The 22,119-nt window shown below is 39.1% G+C and overlaps 1 protein-coding gene across 2 annotated transcripts in view; it reads left to right on the top strand.

Annotated features, from left to right (window-relative positions):
- The window catches only part of SHC3 (SHC adaptor protein 3), a 167,458-nt gene that overhangs the window by 51,557 nt on the left and 93,782 nt on the right, over positions 1–22,119 (top strand). Inside the window, exons 2-3 of one of the 2 annotated variants that reach the window (XM_032260412.1) lie at positions 10,066–10,136; positions 13,523–13,603. In XM_032260412.1, coding sequence (XP_032116303.1) covers positions 10,066–10,136; positions 13,523–13,603 — 152 coding nt within the window. The remainder of the gene's footprint in view (positions 1–10,065; positions 10,137–13,522; positions 13,604–22,119) is intronic. The other variant, XM_032260413.1, reaches the window with a different exon arrangement.

Here is a 22,119-nt window from a genome sequence, read left to right as displayed (position 1 = left end):
ACCCTGGTAGCACCTGCTCCATCCAAGTCTCCTCTCTGTGCCTGCATGTCTCCAAAGGTTGACGCAGTGAGCCAAGTCTTCTCAGGTTCATACCCTTAGGTTGTCCTCTCCCAACGAATCTGGCTGACCCTGTGATTTGCTTTAACCAATAGAATGTGGAGGGACTGCTGGTATCTTTTGGAGAATCTAAGTGTGCATTGTTTTAAAAATGGCTGCCTTTGGTCTAAAATCCCTAACATTTAATTGAATCCCTAAGCCATAATGGCACATTTGGAATTAGGTATTGTCAAGCCTTCTAAAAGTACATTTCAATGTATTGCCATTAAAGGTTGTTTTTTTCCATTCAGCCCAATGCATTTGGCAGACAATTCAGATGAGTAGATTGGCCACGTAATGTGGCAGTGATTAAAACTTTAAAAATGCATCGCTTGTCTGCATTGGCATTCCTGCCAGCTAGTGACATTCCAGGACTTTTAGTGAATTAAAGCTTCATTTGCCTGAAGAAGGTAGCGAAGTTACTGACTGCTTCAGAAATAATTATGTTCATGACAGGATAAGAGGACATTTATGCAATAGTGTAGCTGTTCTATCACTGGTATTATTTTCACCAAATTTGTGGTCTGTATATGAGTGCATATGAAATGGATTTCCAAGTGTCCAAAACAACACAGAAGCATGGCACAGAAGATGGAAAGTTTTAATAGGGAATGCTTGTGTTGGGGTATATTGAATTATGGTAGAATTTCAATTGCATTGCCATGTAGAAAATGAATGTGAATGTATTCTCCAAGGAGAGCCATGACCTAAAAGAAAAAAGCAGTAGTTTATCATGATGTGAGACTTCAAAATAATAGTTAATGATTGTGAAAGTTGGCCAGCTGTTGTGGACCACCTCTGTGCAATTGCTGTAGTTTGTCTTTATAGTATGCTTCTTCGTGTTGAATTTTTTAGGTTTCTAAAGTCTTTAAAATCTTTTCCCCCACTACTTTAAATTGTTAGTATTATTTGTTTATAATTCACCATGCTATGCATTTCATCGTTGCATCATTTCCAATACTGGAAGTATAAATTGTGTAAAGACTTTCAGAGAGTTCTAATTTGTTTTATGCATTTTCATGCAGATTTGACACCACACGAGTGTATTATCACAACACTGACTTTGTGTGTAAGCATTTTGTGTATACTTAAAAACATTGAAACTTCAGTGGGGTGAGGTTGCTCATGCCTGTAATCCCAACACTTTGGGAGGCCAAGGTGGGTGGGTCACCTGAGGTCAGGAGTTGGAGACCAACCTGACCAACATGGAGAAACCCCGTCTCTACTAAAAACACAAAATTAGCTGGGGCATGATGGTGCATGCCTGTAATCCCAGCTACCTGGGAGACTGAGGCAGGAGAATTGCTTGAACCCGGGAGGCAGACGTGGTGGTGAGCCAAGATCATGCCATTGTACTCCAGCATGGGCAAGAACAGTAAAACTCCATCTCAAAAAAAAATAAAAAAATAAAAATAATAATGGAAACTTCTTTCTTTTTGTACATTTGCATTGGTGAAAGATAGAATTTCTTGGTCTTATTTCTTTGGGTGACTGCATATGTGGTAGTGACCCATCACAGTTTTTGATTGATTTCATTAAAGGACTTAGGTTGTCCATCACAATAGTTCAGTTGACAGCATTTATATAAGCTTTAAGGATATGAATATGGTTTGTAGGCCTGTAACTTACACCCATGTGACTGTCATTAGCATACCAAAGTGTATGTTGCAAAAATATGTTATTAATGCCTAGTTTATTGTGTAAAGTGGCTTATGAAGTGTTTGGTTGTGTTTTTATATGTGTCTCTAATAAATCCCCTTTGAAAATGTAAATAAATTTCTTTTAAATTTAAAATTTTTATTTTAAATAATATTTATTTTAATATAATTGCATTTTTATTTTATTTTAAATAATTTAATTTTTTTTCCAGAATTATATCTTTTGGATTTTGATCTTTCTGGGATTTCCACATTTGGGACTGTGGCATTCCAGATTGTGTCTCTCAGAATTATGGCCCAGACTCTAAAATTTCACTCTGTATAGGAAAGAAAGTGATAAATATCTTTACACAGTTTTACACACTTACACATGAATAGAGTTCTACAAATAAAGTTAGTGGATCAAAAGGCGTGTGTATTTTGTATATCCATAGATACTTCCAAATAGTCTTCCAAGAAGGCTTCACCAAATTTCATTTGCTAGAATATGTGAGAAGGCCCATTCTTTCGTGTTCTCACCAAATTTGACCATTCTGCTGGGTGAAAACTTATAGCTTTTTCAGTGTTAATTTGAATTTCCCAGATTACTAGTCTTTACAGATGTATATTGGCCAATTGCCTTTCTTCTGTGAATTTCCTGTTTGTACTCTTTGCCTATTTTTTTCTATGGAGTTGATGGACTGACTTAATGACTCACAGAAACTCTTTGAGTACCCGGGATATTGAAGCTTTTGTTTAATTTATTACGTTTTTCTCAGTCTTTCACTTGCCTTTTTGTGCTACCGATGTCATTTGTTTTGTTCTACAAAAACTATTGATTTTCATGAGTTCACTTATGGCCTTTGAATGTTAGGTCTTGTTATAAAAATATTATTCTCTAGTTTCTTATTAATGCTTTTCTATCTTGTTTCTTAGGTTTGGCTCTTTAACCATTTTAACCTTCATTTTTGTGTATGGGGTATGCTGGACATGCTGGAGAGAATATCCCATTCTACACCACAGTAACACATGCCTTACACACCCTTGCATAATGGCACTAGGCTGGGCTGCTCTGTGGAGTCTCTCATTAATGTACTAGCTAATCACAGGATCACTTTATAGCTCATCTTTTCTTCAATGGTTCCCATGGACATGTGTGCTCCTTCTCCTGGACTGTCTTCTAATTCTTTGTATGACTTGCCTGCTCCCACATTATTTTCACAAGTTCCTTTTTATCTTCTTCAGACATTTCTTTGTGCTTTTAAGAATCTTCTTTTATTAAATATACTTTGGAATTAATTTCCCAAGTTCTGGGAGAAAAGTGCTGTTGGGACTTAATTGTCATCACAGTCAAATTGTAGATTAATTTGGGGAAGAATTGGCATGTTTTTCTATTGAATTTTCCAATCCAGAAAGCATGGCACGTCTTTCCACATAAGCGGGTTTTCTTTTATTCATCCATCTTTCATTAAAGTTTTCTTCAATTTGATTGTGTACATTTCTCGTTAAATTCATTTTATGTTTTTTCTTTCTTGCTATTGTAAACAAGATATTTCCACATATTAAGCCCTCTTTTCTTTTGCTAGCATTTGTCTGATGTGGAATATGTTTTATGTATTTAGTATTTTCTTTGTCTTTTCTTCATCGCTTTATTTAACACATATATGTTTTTAATCAGTGTGAAGGGCTTTGACTTTTAATTGGCAGGTTTGATGCATTTATGATTATTGTGATTACTGAGGTATTGGGAACTATTACTGATGTTTATGTTTTATCTTTGCCTTTCATCTGTGCATATTCTAATGTATCCCTTCCTTTTACTGGTTAGGCTATTTTTGTTTCTTCCTTTTGTTCTGTAGTAGTTTGAAAGTCTCTTATTCCATTCTATTTTTACAGGAATATATAATTTTGCATGTACATATATAAACATAATTTTTTACTGCTACCTGGAACTAAGCAGTTCTGGATCTACTTCCACAAAACTGAACAGCCCTTGGCATGCTTCCTTTCCTTCTCCCACCTCTCCTTGACATCGGTTTCATACCTTTTATATTTAGATCTCCTGGGATATTAGTTCCTGAGCATTGTAAAAATACATATTTAAAGTTATGCATCAATAGTTATTAAGGCATAAGGCATATCTGTAACTTTTGCTGATTTTTTTATTGTCATTGTTTCTTCCAGCCCACATCCTCCTCTTCTTTGTAGTCATTGTTTTTCTGGAATAATTCCTTCAGAGTGTCTGTAGGTGGTTAACTTTCTGAATCCTCCCTTTGCCCTCCTACTGGGATGCTAGTTTGGGTGCATATAAGATTCTTGGCTCAATATTTCTATTCTTCAGACTTTTGATGATGTTATTTGTCTTCATGTATTTGGTGCTGAAAGAGGATATTAAAATTATTCTATGCCTCCTTCCTTTTTAAGTAACCTGTCTTTGTTTTTTTTTTTTTTTTTTCTACCCCTGGAAAACTTTTAGAATGTTTCTCTCTTGGTCTGTGTGTCCTGAAATTAGACTACTGTGGGCCCATGAGTGCATCTTTCTTCACATTTCTCCTGGGAGCCAGGAAAATGCGATCACCCTGTCTCTCTCTAAAAATAAACATTTTGTTTTGCTGATATTTGAATATTTCTTTTTTTTTAAATTGTCTTTTTCTGGAATTCCTATGAGGCAGATGGATCTAAACTCTAACACTTTCCATTTCCATTTGTGTTTCAGTCTTTTTGGCACCAGGAGATTTCCTGGGCTCCATTGTTCAGCTTTCATAATCCAGTTTTGTACATCTCTGGAGCCCACTGCTTGAGTTTTCTCTTTTTACACTAAGTCAATAGATTTTTGTCTCTGTTAGCCAAAAAAATAAAAATTGATAGAGATGGAATGAAAAAAATGAAACTCTCACTCCCAGTAGTGACTAACGCTTGAAAAAAAAAGTGCCTTGGATTACACTGTAGGAGAAAAGTATAGACTATAATATGAAATTTCAATCAGAATCTAAATTGTTTTTGAGGGGTAAGGAAACTTCACAAAATGATTTTAAATCTCTTAAGAAAATATACATAAAAGAGACAGCAGTTGATAAATGAACAGAATCGAATTCAGGTAAAAGTCCACACAGAAATAGGAATTTAATATACTGCCAATTGGCACCTCAGTTCAGGGAGAAATGAATGACTTATTAAATAAGTGGTATGAACATGAGTGACAGTCCATCTGGAGGCTAAATATCATAGCTCTTCTCATATCCTATGTAGAAAAACACATTCTAAATGAATTGAAAAGCTAAATGAAAAACATTAAATAAAACAAATAAATGAATGCAAAAATAATAAATATTATTAAAGTAAAAGTTAGAAGAATATTAGTAAGAACTTAAGGTCAGGAAGACCTTCTTAAGCAAAACGGGACTCTCAGAAGCCATCTAGAAAATGACCAACATATATGATTATAGTAATTACTACAGTAATAATTTTCTTTTTTCCCCAAATACCTGTAGCAACTGAAAGCAATAATGTTTGTTAGATAAAATGTAGACGCCTCCAAAAGAAAAGTGATTGAATAAGAAGTTAACATCCATTAATCTATAAGAAAAGCTAAATAATCGAATTGAAAACTGGGCAGAAAGATATGAACAATCAAGTAACAGAAAAAGAAATACAAATACTCAATAAACATGTGGGAAAAATTACCTTATTAGATTTGAGGGAAATGAGAACTAAAACAGAATGAGTTGCTTTTGCTCATCCTTGGCAAAGATTCAAAAAATTGACACTGTGCGGTGCTGGGAAGGATAGAGACCACTATGCTTGGTTATGCATGGGTGCTGAGAGGACAAATTGCTGCACACCCTTGACAGGGCAATTCAGGTCGGCAACACTGGTGCTGGTATTCACATTCACTGCAAAGGTGGTGTTGGTAGTAATCATGTGCCTCCAAGAAATTAGGCCCAGGCTACACATAACTCTGTAAAAGAAGTGGTGGTATTATTTACATAATTCTGTGACTATATGTTGGTGGTGGTAACCACATCACTCTTCAATGTACATTGTGGTATTTACATAAATCTGCAACCTCCGTTGTGATCTTGACCCTATGACAGAGGAGCAGGACATTGTCCTGAAAACCTGTGGTGCTGGTTATGGTCATATTTACAAAACTCTGCAATGCTGGTTGTTATTCATGTGATAGCGGTGACAGTGGCATTCCCATGATTCTGTGCCAGTGGATGTGGTACAAACAGCACCCTGTCATGGTGTCGGTGGTACTTACGTAACTGCAGTATTGTCATGGTATCCACATAATTCTGCCATGTTGTTCATGGTATTCATTTCACCTCGTGATGTTGGTGGAGTCATTCACATAATTCTGTGATGTTGGTGGTGGTATTTACGTAACTCAGTGATACTGTTCATGGTATTCACATAACTGTGACATGGGAGGTCACGGTATTCATATAACTCTGAGTGTTGGTATTGACATAGTTTTGCATCATTGTTTATGGTGTTTGCATAACTGTGATGCCAGTTGTGGTTTTCACGTCATGCTGTAGTGTTGGTGTTGATGATATTCATATATTTCTGCAGCTTTGATTGTGGTATCCACACAAATCTGTGACATTAGTCACAGTATCCATAAACTCCATGGTGGTGGCTGTGGCTGTATTCACGTAACTCTGTGATAGTGTGGTGTTGTATCTACATCACTCTGTGACGTTGGTTGTATTCATATAACACCACGATGGTGGTCACAGATTGCAAAGTTTCTCATGGTGTTTACATAACTCTGGAACATTTGTTGTGGTGTTGACATAATTGTGTAGCACTGTAGTAATGTTAGTCTCATAACATGGTGATGTTGTTGGTGATGTTTATGTAATTCTCCACTTGTGGTTGTGGTATTCACGATTGCAATATTGGAATTGGTGGTGGGTTCACATAACTGTGAAATTCGTCAGAATTGTCCCATACTGCAACCTTCATCACAGTATCACATGATTTTGCAACATTGATGGTGGTACCCATATAACTGTGCTATGGTTCGGCTGCTGATAGTCACATAACTGTGACATTGCTTTGGTACTTGCCTAACACTGTGGCATTGGTGCTGGTGCTATTTACATGTTTCTACAATGTTTGTGGTGCTATTCACATAACTGTGATATTGATCATTGCATTTACATAATTCTGTGGTGATGATGGTGGTGGTTGTGTTACTCTAAGCGCAAGAGTGGTGGCTGTATACAGGTAAATCTGTGACATTGTCGTTGTTGTTCATGTGACACTGCAGTGTTGTTGCTGGTGGTCATATAAATCAATGACATTACTCATGGTGTTCACACAATCTTTTGAAAGTGGTCCTGGTATTTGCGTGACTCTGCAATGTTGGTGGTAGTAGGATTGGCATGCACTGTGCAGTTCATCATGATGTGCATGCAACTCTGAGGTGACTGCCATGGTAGTCACAGAACTGAGATTCATCATGGGATTAACATAATTGTGCATCGGTGCTGCTGGTGGTATTCAAATGGCACTGTGACATTGCTGATGGTGGTATTTATATACTTCTCTATTGGTGGCAGTGGTATTCACATGAACCCACGATATTTGCCACGATAGTCACACAATTTTGCAGCATTGGCTGTTGTGGTATTCATAATGCCTCTGACAGTGAATGTGGTGTTCACATAACTCCCTTGCCAGTTATGGGATTCACATAATTTTGCATCATTGTTGTTGGTGGTATTTATGTAGCTCTGTGGTGTTTGTCACGGCGCTATTCACAATATTCTTTGATATTGGTCATGGTTATTTATGGATAACTGCAAAATTGGCTGTTATTCTAATAAATCTGTAAGTTATTAATGGTGACATTGACATGACTCTGCAGTGACAGAGGAGGCAGTACTCATCTAACTCTGAGATGCTGGTCATGTTATTCACATATTCCATGAAGTTGATGCAGGTGGTACTCTACTCTGGTGGGCATGATATTCATATAACAGTGATGGTGGTCGTGGTATTCAAATAACCCTGTAACTTGGTTGTGTTATTCACATAACCCTGTGATGGTAGTGTTGGTGGTATTCCCATAACTATATCATTGGTTGCCTATTCACATAGCTCTGTCATGTTGAGCGTGGTATTCACATCATGTTGTGATATCAGTAGTAGTGGTATTCACCTAACTTTATGATATGATAGTGGTGGGGATTATATTCACATAACTGCAGTGTTGCTGCTGGTGGTATTCTTATAAACATGTAATGTTGGATGAGGTTGCAAATCATCACTCTGCAACAATGGTGGTGGCACTTATGTAACTGCAACACTGGACATAGGTTTTACTTAACTTTGTGATAATGGATGGAGTATTTGCATAATTCTGTGATTCTAGTCATGTTATTTATATAAATATACTAATTCCCTAGCATCCACAGAGTAGTTTCAGGACCCTCTAGGATACCACAATTAATTGACGCTCAGATTCCTTATATCATATAGTATAGTATTTATACGTAGCCTATATGTATGCTCCTATATACTTTGAATTCTCTCTAGATTATTTATGATACCTAATATAAGTGCTATGTAAATAGTTGTTATACTGAATTGTTTATTTGCATTACTTTTATCTATTTTACTATTTTCAATCCACAGTTTGTTGAATCTGTGAATGGGGGACATGCACACATGTAGACTGTATACATCCATGGTGGGGCAGGTATTTATACAACTCTGTAATGGTAGTGGTAGTGTTAACATAACTCTGAATTGTTCACAGTTTTCATATAACTCTATGGCATTGTTGTGATATTTATATAATTCCACAGTGATTGTGGTGGTATTTGTATAACTCTACCACATTTTTTTTGTGGTATTTTCACAATTCTCATAAATCTGGGACAGCATGCTAGTGGTAGTATTACCATAATTCTATGACATTGGTGTTCAGGGCATTCACATAACTCTGTTTGAGTTGTGGTATTCATACAAATTTGTGACAGAGGTCATGGCTTTCATGTAACTCTGCAATGGTGGCTGTGGTATTTGGGTAATTCTGTGGCTTTGATGCATTCACATACCTCTGTGACATTGGTCCTATTATTCACAAGAACCTATGATGTTGGTTGTCATAATCACATAACTCTGCAATGTTGATGGTAGCCTAATTAATATTTCTCTGTGACATTGATCATGGAACTCACATAATGGTGGTGGTGCTATTCAAATATCTGTCTTGGTAGTGGTATTCTCTTAATACTGCCAGAGTAGTTGAGGTATTCAAGTAATTCCGTGATGATGGTTGTAGTGGTAGTCACATAACTCTGATGGTGTTAGGTGTGGTAATCCCGTGAGTCTGCAAAGTTTGTTATGGTCTTCACATATCTTGGTGACAGTGATGGTATTTGTGCTGGTGCAGTGGTGAGAATGATAATGACATTTATGGGTGTAGAGACAGGCTCAGGAAAATTTAAAGTTTATAAGAAGATATGACAAAGCCACCCTCTAATTTATATTTTCTAAATAATTCAAATGCAGATTTTTCTGTACCATACCATGAGACCTCTTCCTGCTAAATCTAAGGCATTTATCTAAAAAATTTATATCTTCACACTCCCCAAAGGCTTTGGAACATAAAAATTGTATCTAGTTATTTATCCATAACTTTAGTTATGTCCGTATACTTACACATACACATTTTCATGTGTGAAACTGATCAAAATTTAGCTGTAAATTTAGATGTATAAATCTGAGCTCCTAAAATTTTATGATCATGCAGAAGAGGACCTTCTGGTAAACCAAAGTAAATCACCTTTGAGAGTAATCTATAGTTCATAGAACCCAAAATATGTTTATTAGAGAATGACATTTGATGTTGATGAAAATGTTGGCCATATTATGTTTTCATTGTTTCTCTAAAAATTATAAACCTGTAGAAACCTCGTAAAAGACTAGAAATACAATGTTGAAGTCTGGGTGGTGGTTTCATGGCAAATATATGTTTAAACAATCATTGAATTAAACATTTAATATGCTTGCATTTCACAATATATGTTATACCTCAACAAGAGCTTTAAAAAATGTACATCCAAATAAAATGAAAATACGAATAGGTTTTAGAAAAGTCCAGTATAGTGCCAATGTCACCACTCATGATGTCTTCTGTGGCTGTGAGTTATTGCTTTTATAGAAACAAAACAAAGCCTCACCATAGGATTTAAAGTTAAAGTGTGATTTAAGAAATGTGTATGGCTCCCAAAAATGCCCTTGTGTAGTTAGGAGTTTTCTCTTTATCTCAGTTCTCAGGGCTCACTATTTACATTTTTTTCCCTTGCAGTACCTGGGGTGCATTGAAGTTCTGCGCTCAATGAGGTCTCTTGACTTCAGTACAAGAACACAAATTACCAGGTAAGCCCTCTTGAAAATGGACTTCTGTGATGCTACCTCAGAAGGAAATATCTCAGAGGTTAACAGCTCAGACACTTTTAGAAGTAAAGACTGACGCTTGGAGGGTTGGTGGCTAGTGACAGTGAGTCAGGACTATCCTCGTCTCAAGACGTGGTTGTTCAGCCATGTTTGCGATGTGTCTCTCTCAACCAAAGTACCTTGAAGGACACTTTGCCCTTGCACGCTCTTTTTATAATTTAGCTGCAGACATATGGAGCAGCTGAGTATTTATGTTTGTTTCTTTAATGTGTGAAACTCGAACACAAGATTGGTATTTAAAAATGTACTGAGCCATGTTCTTTTTAAAAAAGAAAATCAAGATGTCAAGAGAGACTTTCCAACACTATACACAGAGAGTAAAATGCATAGAATTGGAAGTAGAAACAGCCATGGGAGTAGGTCATTCAGCAAGCAGACCAATTCTTTAAGGCGTCTGTGACTTTGAACAGGTTTTATATATTCTCCACCACCAAGTAGAATTGAAGCTTCCTGAGGGCCAGAATTTAAACACTGGTTTTTTAAAAATAAGATGTTATTCTCTAGTATAGCTCCTCGTAGAGCTTACATCTTTAGAAAAATGCCAGTTTCAAGCCAGCTTGAAGAGAACTGGAAAGCTAGGACAGTCTGTGAAACTGCTACATTTTTGTGGTCAGGAGCTTAGGTTGCTTTGGCACTTATGCAGTCACTTAATTTAAATAGTAACCTCAGAAAAATACCTCATATTTACTTTGTTCAAATCATTCTATTGTACATATTTGGATTAGCAAGGCAAGTGTAGAGATTGAGCTTTAGAAAGCAATTGGTTGTAGTCATTAGTTGCTAAGAAATATACACATCTCGATTCTGTTCTAAGTAACATAATAATACCTCTTCTTCCTCACTGAAGAAATTCATAGTTAAATAGTTAATTTTTTTTCTCTTTCCTAAGTGCCTTGAAACATACAGATTGTGAATGTATCAGGAATCTACATGAAGGAAGGAATTCACTTCCGCATATTTGTAGAAAATGGTTTATGAAAATTTCAAAGACAATGGAATGGTATTTGGAATAGGGGAGTACTGTGGTTAAAAGAAAAAGCTGGAGTGTTTGCTTAGTCATTTATTCACCTTACTCATGAAAAGGTATGCCAGTGGCATCATCATGGGCAGAGCACTGTGCCAGTGCCTGGAGGAATATGGGAACTGTGTGACATTGGTCATGTTCTCCCATGTGGCGGTTGCTTTTAAAGGAATTACAGTCAATTGGGAGAAAACTGTCAGCCATTCCTACTGGGTTCCCTTTCTAGATGCTAGGATTTCTGAGGTGATTTCATGCCATTTTAGCTCTCCTGATGTAATCTTAAGCATCTATTGCTGATTGTGCACACACAACATGCTGGACAACATGGCTATCCTGCTTTGCTAGGCCTCTCAGTGTTGGAGAAAGGTGTATACACAAATGATTGAGGGGCATCTGGGGGGCACAGAACAAGTTCTGCTCCTTGGGGTAGTGGTGGGGTGGGAGAACAAGTGAATAATTCCAATCTTCTCTTTGATGAGGATACAACTCCTGGGACTCTCTGGGGCAGAACTCAGATGGGCAGAAGTAATAACATTGTAGAAGAAAGCAGTTGTAACAGGCATTGATGGATTTGGAGGTTTTGATGTCTTTCTTCAATTCTGTTCCATTTAGATTTTTGGGAAGGTGACACAGCATAATGTGGCAAGTGGAGCATGATTCTTGTACTTAAGAAACTTGGTGTTGAATTCTCTTTGTGCTAGAATTGCCTTGGGTTTTATTAGGCTTCTTAAGAGCTACATTTGCTTGTCTCCATGGTGCTTTCTGTCTCTTCCATCATTTTTAGCACGTGACATGTTTTTTACTTTAGCTAATAGCTGGAGGTCACTCAAAGGAAACAATTTGACAAATCAACTTCAGAATGAAGCCCTTTGTATCCAGTTGAAGAATATACAGTAATGTCTTGTAGCTGTAGCACACTGTGGAGCTTTTAAGGTCTCTGTGGTAACTAAGTGTTAAACATACCTGTGGTTAAACTCCACTGCCATGGTTTACTTTATATACTAAAGAGATTCTTGGAAGGTTATAGGGAAGTCTAATGTTCTAATTAAGTTATATTATACAGGCACCAGGAAAACTGGTTTCCAAAGGCATTCCAGTTATACCTTTTATTAAAAAATATTTTTATAAGGAGATAATTAATACCTACTTATCTGTTCAATTAAAAATTTTGCCCCTACAGCAGAGCTTCACTTCCAGCATTTTACTTTGTATACACAAATGTGAGGACTTTACTTGAGAATTGAGGTGTTTTGAAAACTACCCAGGAATATGCATAAAATATTCTTAGTTGGAAACATATGAAAAGAAAATATCTTTCTTTTTGGAAAGGATTTCCTTTTTGTTCTTTTTTAGTGTATTGACTGGATTCTGAGGAGACATTTATCACTGATGTCAGTGTGTGTGTATTGTAGTTCATTCAGAGTGTGGCCTGCTACATAAACAACAAGGCATAGGTATAAATGAAGGAACATGTGGATCAGCCATCAGTACATGAGCGGACTGAATGCTATGAAATTGCATACTTTTCTGTTGGATATTTCATGGGAGAAAGTTTGCTTAGAAGTTATCTGAGTAACCATGTGATCTTGATCTAAAAGTGTTAAGCATTCAGTAGGGCTTTGAGTCTGCACAAATGAGCAAACAAGCCCTGGTGAGATGAAGAAGGGAACAGGAGCCTGGAGATGCATGAATTGTGGATGTTGGTGAGAATCACAACCTGGCAGGCATGGGGGTGGTTTCCTTGCCAGCCCTCTGCATGGTGGGTTTCATCATCAGCTTGAAGAAGAGCAGGCCAGACAAGACCTCAGCACAGCTTTGCAACTCTGTCCACCCTCTCTTCTATAAGAGTTCACTTGGAAGACTTAGCACAACGCAACTCTCGGGTCACTTCCAGCTTCCAACATTCTATAAATGCTCTCAGAAAACAAAAGTCCAAGGTAAAAACTTTCACCTCACAATCTTTCCACTCCATCATGTCTCTGAGCATGCTTACCCATGTGCATTCCCTCCCAAGTCTATGTATGTATTGTGTGCATGAGCCTGGGTGTACACCCTCATTGTACTTCCTGCAATGGAGGAGCCAACCAGACTACATGCTGGGCACCATGACCCGAGGGAAGGACCTCCTTCACCCATACATCCGCTGTGACCTCTCTACCTCTCTCTTCAGACATTTCTGTGTTGTATGGATGTTTAATCATACGTTCACTTGGGGATGGAAACAATGCATGTTGTGCAGTTTTAAGACAGGCTGCATTTACTAACAAGATATTTGTGTTGTTTGTAGAGGATTTCCTATCTTCAGGACCTGGCCCAGGCTGGGAGAAGCTGTGTGGAGTGGAAAATGGACACTGAGGAAGAGCGGCAGGTAAGGTCAGGCCTCCTTGGAACCTCAGAGAATGTCAGAAGTTGAGGAATGCTTTGAAGGTTCCATTATACCTGCCCAGTTGAATGAAGTGTATATTCCCATATGCAGGGCGGTGGGATCTGAATATTTTTGTTCAGATTTTGTGGTAATAATTTCTTCTTTGAGAGTAGGTAGCATGAACTCTACTACGTGGGCATCAATTGGCTACAGTTGTTCTATGTTAATGAAGGTCATTCTGTTAGTGTGAGGGTGACTTTCTCATTTTTGCAAACACTGGGATGTAACTCTGAAGAGTCCCATATTTGGAAATCTATTATAGAAACCATGCTAAGATATTTTTATACCTGGCGCAGGGTATAGAAAACAAAGTGGACTTTTGCTCATGGGCGTCCTTAGATCTGGTAAGAAATCTTATCTATAGATTAGATCTTTACAATTTGACTTCAGTCACGCATCAGGAATATACGCATTTTTTTTTTGAGACAGGGTTTTTACTCCTGTTGTCCAGCCTGGAATGCAATGATGCAGTCTCAGCTCACTGCAACCTCTGCCTCCCAGGCTCAAGTGATCCTCCCACCTCAGCCTCCTAAGTAGCTGGGACCACAGGGGGGCATGCCACCGTGCCCAGTTAATTTTTGTATTTTTTTTTTTGTAGCGGTGGGCTTTTGCCATGTTGGCCAGGCTGGTCTCCAACTCTTGGATTCAAGCAATCCATTTGCCTCGGCCTCCCAATGTGCTGGGATTATAGGCATGAGCCTCTGTGCCTAGCCACCATGTCTAGCCACCGTGCCTGGCCAGGGATAGGTTCTGAGAGACGCGTCGTTAGGCAATTTTGCTATTGTGCCAACATTGTGGAGTGCACTTAGGCTAGATGCTCTAACCTACTACACACCTAGGCTGCATGGCATAGCCTGTTGCTCCTAGACTACAAACCTGCACAGCATGTGGCTGTGCCGACTTCTGTAGGCAGTTGAAACACAGTGGTAAGTATTTGTGTATCTGTCACATCTAAGCATAGAAAAGGTATAGTAAAAATACCCTATTATAATCTTATGGGACCATCTCGATATAGTCGGCTCATCATTGACTGAAGTGTTTATGTGGTACATGTACTTGATTATAATATTGCTGAATTCCTTTTTCTCTGCAAAATAAACACTTTTAATGTTGATTTAAGTTAAATGTGCCAGTGAGAGGGAAAGGAGTGAATCTATTTTTATAGATTCTCTGAGGCTGGTTGAATCTCAGAATTAGAACAGAGAGCAGTGGTGTGAATTACCCACCACCCCACTCCACCCCAGCCCTGATCCCTGTGCATTTGGGTGGTACACAATGGCTAGCTTTTGGATTTTAGCCTTACAGTCTCTTTCTAAATGTGCTTATTCTAAACACGTTTCATGGCCGAGCCTCTCTCAGCCTGCATTTGCAAAGAGTTGAAGCCTGGCAGGAAGGGATTGGTGCTGTCTTGGTTTAGAGTCCTTTTTGAAAACACCAGTTTGCCTGTGTGTGTGTGCATCCTGCCTTTGGAATAAAGCAAGCTGGATGCCTCCACTTCACTTCTGCACTGTTACTCTGGTTTTAATGCTAGCTAGGATAATATTGTATCCTCGTATCTCCTTCATGGGCGTTTGTGTGCAAAAATGCATTAGACACAGGAGTGCAGGTATTTTCAGGGACCACAACCCAGGAAAGAAGCCCAGAGTCACAGGGCGAAGGGCCACGTACTCACCGCAGGCATGGGATACTACCCTGGAAGAGGGTCCCTGCAGGCCAGGGAGACTTCCCAGAGAAGGGAGGGAGCATTTAAGCCAGAGTGAATTTCTCCCCCAACAATATGGCAGGTGTAGGACTGAAGCAATTGCTTTGATTTGGGCCGAGTTCTCCAGCCAGCTCATCACGGTGACTGGAGTGTAGGTGGTCACTCCTGACAGTTTCTTAGCTGGTCCAGCTGTGCAGCAGTTCTAATGCTTGCCAAAGAGTAGGGACCTGAGTTGGGCTCAGTGAAGGACCATGGAGACAGTCTGCACCCATCAGGCTCCAGCCTTCCGGCTGATAAAACACCAGTAGAGCCCTGGGACAGAGGGATTGGGGCTCTGCTTCCTCCAGGCCTCATTCTGTTCTGTTTTCATGTTCAGTTCCTCAACCATAATGGATCTAGTAGGTTTATTTTCATTTCTGTGGTTAAACAGACATCACTGCAGAAATGTCTTATCCAGCTGTGGTGCAGGGAAGGGACCCACGAGCTGTTTTCTTGGTTAGACTGAAAGTATCTTAAATTGCATTCCCCCAGCAGCCCCTGAGATTTGGCGCGAAGAGACTATTTGGGAGGATACCTAGGAAGCAGTGGCAGGGGTGGGCTCAGCCAGTAGGAAGGGAGACCTGTCCCTGGGACCATTCAGAGCAGGATCCTGCTGTGAGCGCTGGGCCCTTTGAGGAATTGCATGAGAACTGATGAAGCGGGGGTGTCTGCTCACTGACCGCCTCCCCTCACTATTAAAGGACAGTTCCCTGCTCCTCCAGAATGCCTGTGTGGGCTGAGAAAGCTGGAGAAGCCATCACTGGAGCAGCAGAGATCAGGTGCAGGCACTCCAGGGAGCATGGCAGCATTTAGGGGAGTGTCCATGCAGCTCAGAGTGTCAGGACCTGCCAAGTGACAGCACTGAGGACTCGACTCCCATGTCTGACTCTAAATTAGAATTTTCAGTTGAGGTGCCTTTAAAGAGCTACCTGGTTCAGCCTTTGGACAGCAGACTCCTGATCCCTTGGAGCAGAGCCTGTTGATGTAGAGTGAACTTCCTACTCTAGCGGATGAGGAAAGGGTTCTTGGGTACCAGCCCACACTACCACTCAGCAGAGACACTCATTCCACCAATGAGATTGACCTCACAAGGCTGTGGTCCTCATCCAGAGAACAGAGATAACACCCTCACTTCAAGGCTTGCTGAGAGACATAGAAATGAGACCTGAACGTACTGAGGCTGCACCTGACACATAGCAGATGTTCAGTAAATCTGCATGGGGTTGTTACCACAAATCTCCTTTTGCTACTCACTCCTGATAAAATGCTGTGTATAATAACATCAATTGCTGATTGGTATTGTTATTATTATTAACCAATTCAATCCAGGGTGTTTTTTTCTAACTGAAGAGAAAGATTGGTTTGATGCAACAAACTGAACTTCTTGAAAATTTGTGGTGATGTGGCATTAATTTTCCCTTGAGCTGATGTTGTTGAAATACATCAGGGGCCCCCTAGTATTTCATTCTGTGTACCTGTTTTACTAAATCCAATGACGAGGATGAGGATGATGCTAGAACTGAATACTTACCCTGCTCCAGACACTGTGCTAAGATGTCATTCATACATTCAACAAATATTTATCGAGCACGTACCATGTCTAGTCGCTGTTTAGATATTGAAGATAAAACACCAAGTAAGTGCTTACCTTCTGTTGTGGGGAGAGGGAAATATGCAAACATACATAAGTAGGATATTAAGGGGAACCATGTGAACATGCCATTTTTATAGATGAAATGATCCAATATCAGTAATTTTATATAGTTCAGCACAGTAATTTCAGATAGTGATGAGGGTGTGTGTGGTCTTTTCTCAGTAACCTCGGGAGGCAGATTGTGTGTATTTTGGGGATGAGGATACGGGATCAGAAAGTTTATGCAAATTGTCTAAGACAAGATAGCTAGGAAAAGGCAAAGTCAAGATTTGAGCTAGAACAGTCTGAAGCCAGAGACTACAGTCAGGAGTAGCCATTATACTGCTGCTTGAGTGAAGGGGCTTGCATCATTCAGAAAGGCAGAAGGACTCGCAAACCCCACAAGTACGCAGTACAGAGGGGCATTATTTGGAGGATGAAAATTACCTGCTAATGACAAGACTGTCAAGATGCATTTGCTGACCATCATGTTGTGATAGTCTCGAGCAGGGTGGAAAGAAAATGAGTGTAAGTGTAGAGTCTGTGCGAGGCACTTGCAGTTGGCTGGGAAGCAGCGGGCAGTGCATGGAAAGAGAAGGGTCAGCCGCGGGGTCGGCATGGCCTCTGTGAAGACTGCACTGCCCGCGTTCACCTGACTGTGCTCATCCCGGGCATGGCGATGCCCCTCCTTTCTGTGCTTCAGAAACTCATAGTTGGATTTCCCCAAAGAATAAAAGGATACATAACAACATAGAAGTCTTTAACAATTTAATAGGAATAATTTATAGAAAAGATAAGGCCCTCACTACCTCAGATAGCAAATGAAGGGTGGGATGGGGTGGGAAGAGGATGGGCTTGGTGTGGGGGTGGAATGGGCAACCCCCACGGTGGTCCTGCTACCTAGCTCGAGGTGGCGACAGCACAGTACAGATCTCTGGATCACAGCAGAGGGGAAGCACTTCTCATCTAATGCGGGCTCCCCTGCAGCACAAATTCCTTTAGGAATCCATCAGGTTGGTTGAAGAGGGGTCATGGGGCCGATCTGTGTTCTGTGGGCACTATGACTTGGAACGGTGCCCTCAAGGATTTGCTATACATACTTAAATCATTTCATTTGCTCGAATAGTGTTCTCGGACTGGAGCATAAATACATCAACGTCACCTGCGGAGTTAGTTACAACACATATTGCTGAGCCGACCCCACAGAGTTTTGTGATTCAGTAGGTCAGAGCTGGAGTGTGAGAATGTGAACTTCCAACAAGTTTTCAGGGATTGCTGATGCTGCTGGTCCAGGTAACCCCGTTCAAGAACCAGTATTTTAGAGTTCTATTTTTAACTTCAGAACCATTTGCGACTACCATCTATGAAACCACAGCTTTGAAAACGAATCTGTTTATTTTTTTTCAATTGATCCCACTCATCCAGAAATTTTAAAAATGGAGAACATAGATGACTTGGTGACTGAGAATGGTTTAAATAGAATCCATAAAATGAATCCGTGGTGTTCATTCCCCCACTCTCCTTAAGAACCATCTGGCATGGTGCATATTTATAATCCTCATGCCAGAAGCACATTTGTGTCACAATGTACCTCTGTGACTGCTCCTTTTCTGTCTCTTCCTCCGAGTTCACTTATCCCCCAGACACATCATTCCATAAGGATCCCTTTGCTCTTGACAGAGGCAGCCTCTGGTAGTAGGTTTAGAGTCTGACCGTCTGGGTTTTTGTCTAGTCTCCACAAGTTTCCAGCACGCGACTCTGTTTCTTAGTTGCCCCATCTTTAAAATGGGAATCACAATGGCACCTCCATCCTAGGGCTGAGAATTAATTGAACTAATATCTGAAAAGCATTTAACAGGCTGCCTGGGACATGCAAGGGCTCAAACATGTTGACAAATATTGATATTCTCATTTTTATTTTATCCTCCCCATATTGGTAATCTCATTGCTTCAAACAACACTTCCAGGTACGTAAGTCACTTCCAGGTCTCTAGCTCCGAATTTTCTCTTGAGGTTCAGGCCTGGGTTATAGTAGCCTAGCCTGCTGGACATGTCTTTTTGGAGGTAGCCAAGCAGCTGCTGAATCCTGAGCAAACTTATTTCTCATAACTTCTCCCATTCTCCCCTCCATTACTCGGGTCAGGCTCGGCTCACATCTCCGAATTCTTGTAACCGCAATCCACGTGGTCTCCCAAACTCAAAAGCTTGGAGTTGGTTTCATCTCATCTTTCTCCCTGTCCAATTACAAATACCTGCTGACTCTCCCTCAGAAACTCCCTTGTCATTTCTCTCTCTTTCCTGTCTCTCTGCTTCAGTTTCCTTTGTTCCTGCTAATAGGTTAATGCGCCTCAAACATGTGACTCCCTATTAAACATCGTCATTTACCATTCTGTGCTGAGCGCAATGAAAACGTTCTTAACTCAGCATTGACTGTTAAGTTCCACTTGCCTGGCTGCAGCATGCCTTTCCAAACATTTCTCCTAGTGCCCATTCAGTGTATCCTGCACACTGAATGCCTGCTGTCCATTCTCCTGGTCCTCAGTCCATGCCCCGCCATGACCCTCCAGGCTAAATATTCAGCCACAGATGTATTTACTTTTGTCCTGAGCTGCAAGGCCACTATGTCCATATTCATCTAGAGACTTTGATTTCATTGTACATCATATTGAACTTTTAAAGACACAGACTACTTTTCATCTACTTTTAAAGACAGAAAGTCCTCAACATCATCAGTGGGTTTTTGGAAACTGCAACTTTAAGTGAAATGGCGTATAACAAAACCAATATTTTTTTTCTCTCCAATGGTATAATGAAATGACTTTGCCATACATTGTTTTGCTTAAAGTCAAAGTTTCCAAGAAACTATAAATGACATTAAGCGAGGACTTACTGTATCATCTGCTGTAAAACACTTCTTATTGTGTAATCACTAAAAAAAGAAACACTGTCTATTAAAATATGACACAATGCTTTCATATCACTTAGAATCAGTTTATATATATTGGAAACACTATTTGGGGTTTTTACAGGCACAGACTTACATCATTATAACACTTGTACATCTCCTAAAAGGAAAAATAAGCAACATAAAAAAGTTATTCCTGGCTGGGCACGGTGGCTCACGCCTGTAATCTCAGCAGTTTGGGAGGCCGAGGCAGGCAGATCACGAGGTCAGGAGATTGATACCATCCTGACCAACACGGTGGAACCTGTCTCTACTAAAATACAAAAAATTGGCCATGCGTGGTGCTCCGTGCCTGTGTTCAATCGCTTGAACCGGGAGGTGGAGGCTGCAGTGAGCTGAGATGTGCTGCTGCACTCCAGCCTGCTGACAGAGCAAGACTCCATCTAAAAAAAAAAACTCCTAAAGTTTTCCATAAATTCAGAGTCTGAATATACAGAATCATTTCTTGTCCCAGATTCATTACCACCAATTTTTTTCCCTAAGTTTTATTGTCTATTAGGTCATTTGAAGAACACTGGAAATCAATAAAATTGGAATCTGAAAACAGATGGGGAAATATTTAAAACCAAAGGTGGTTTTCAAAAAGATCAATGCCATTGATAAACTGCTAGTTAGATAAATCAAAAACAGAGAGAGAAATTCAAATGATCAATATCAAGAACAAAGGAGCAGCCATCATCCTCGCACAGACTGTGGACACAGAGAATAATAAGGGCATTAGGGAAAACTTGATGCCAATGAATTTGACAACTTAGATAAAATAAACAAATATTTGAACGATACAAAAACCAATGTTTGCTAAAGAAAAATAGAAAATCTGAATAGGCCTATATCTATTAAATAAATTAAATGATTGTAAAAAATTTTTCAGAGAGAAAACACCAGGGTCGGGACCACTGATGAATGCTACCAAACATTTAGGAAAAAATAACATCAATTATCCACAATCTTTTCCAGAAGATAGGAGCAAACACTTTTTAGTTCATTATAGAGGCAGTGTTATCCCAATACCCAAACCAGAAAAAGACATTACAAGGAAAGAAAACTTACGGACCTAGACACAAACCCAAACAATATATAAACAAATTGGATCAAGCAATATGTCAAAAAGAAAATAATGCACTATGCCCTGTAGGGGTTTTCCAAGAATTGTAAAGTTGAGTCAACATTAAAAAAATCAGTGTAATTCCCTATATAGGCAGACTAAATATATATTCATATATATACATGTGTGTGTGTATATGTATATATATATATGTACATGAAAATCTCAACAGATACAGAAAAGCCTTTGACAAAATTCAACGTAAAGCTCAACAGATACGGAAAAGGCTTTGACAGAATTCAACATACATTCATCATAAAAACTGTCAGCACACCAGGAATAGAAGGCAAGTTCCTCAATCTGAAAACAGGGCATCCACTGCAAATCTACAGCCAATATCATAGTTAATAGTGAAAAACGAATACTTTCCCTCTAAGATCGGGAACAAGGCAAGTCAGTGCAGTAAGGCAAGAAAAAATAAAAGCCATTCAAATTGGACAAGAAGTAAAAGCACCTTTTTTTTTTTTTTCGGCAAATAACATGAACAGCTACATAGAAAATCCTGTCAAATCTACATGAAAACTATTAGAACCAACAAGTGAGTTTAGCAAGGTTGTAGGATACAATGTCAAAATGCAAATATCAATTGTATTTCTATATACTAACAAAGGTCAGTTGGAAAATAAAATTCAAAAAATGATCATTTACAATAGCATAAAAACATAAAATATTTTAGTGTTACATTTAACAAAATATGTGGAATATTTATATGCTCAGTATGATTGAACATTAATGAGAAAAATTAAAGATCTAAATAAACGGGCAGATATACTGTGTTCATAGACCGAAGACTCAGTGTTGTTAAAATGTCAAAATCTTTCCAAACTGATTTATAGATTTAACATAATTCCAGTGAAAGTCCCAGTAGGCTTTTTGTAGAAATTGACAAGCTGATTCTTAAATCTAGAATAACCAAAATAATTTTGAAAAATCAATTCAATGATAATTGACGCTAGCCATCAATAATTCAAAAAGTCATCAATACAGTGTGGAATTAGCATAAGAACAGATTTAA

The sequence above is a fragment of the Sapajus apella genome, unplaced genomic scaffold, assembly GCF_009761245.1.
Source record: "Sapajus apella isolate SASKATOON/1434 unplaced genomic scaffold, GSC_monkey_1.0 scaffold118, whole genome shotgun sequence".
NCBI lineage: Eukaryota > Metazoa > Chordata > Mammalia > Primates > Cebidae > Sapajus > Sapajus apella.
The sequence above is the reverse complement of the archived record's forward strand: the minus strand, read 5'-3'. Positions and strand labels throughout refer to the sequence as shown.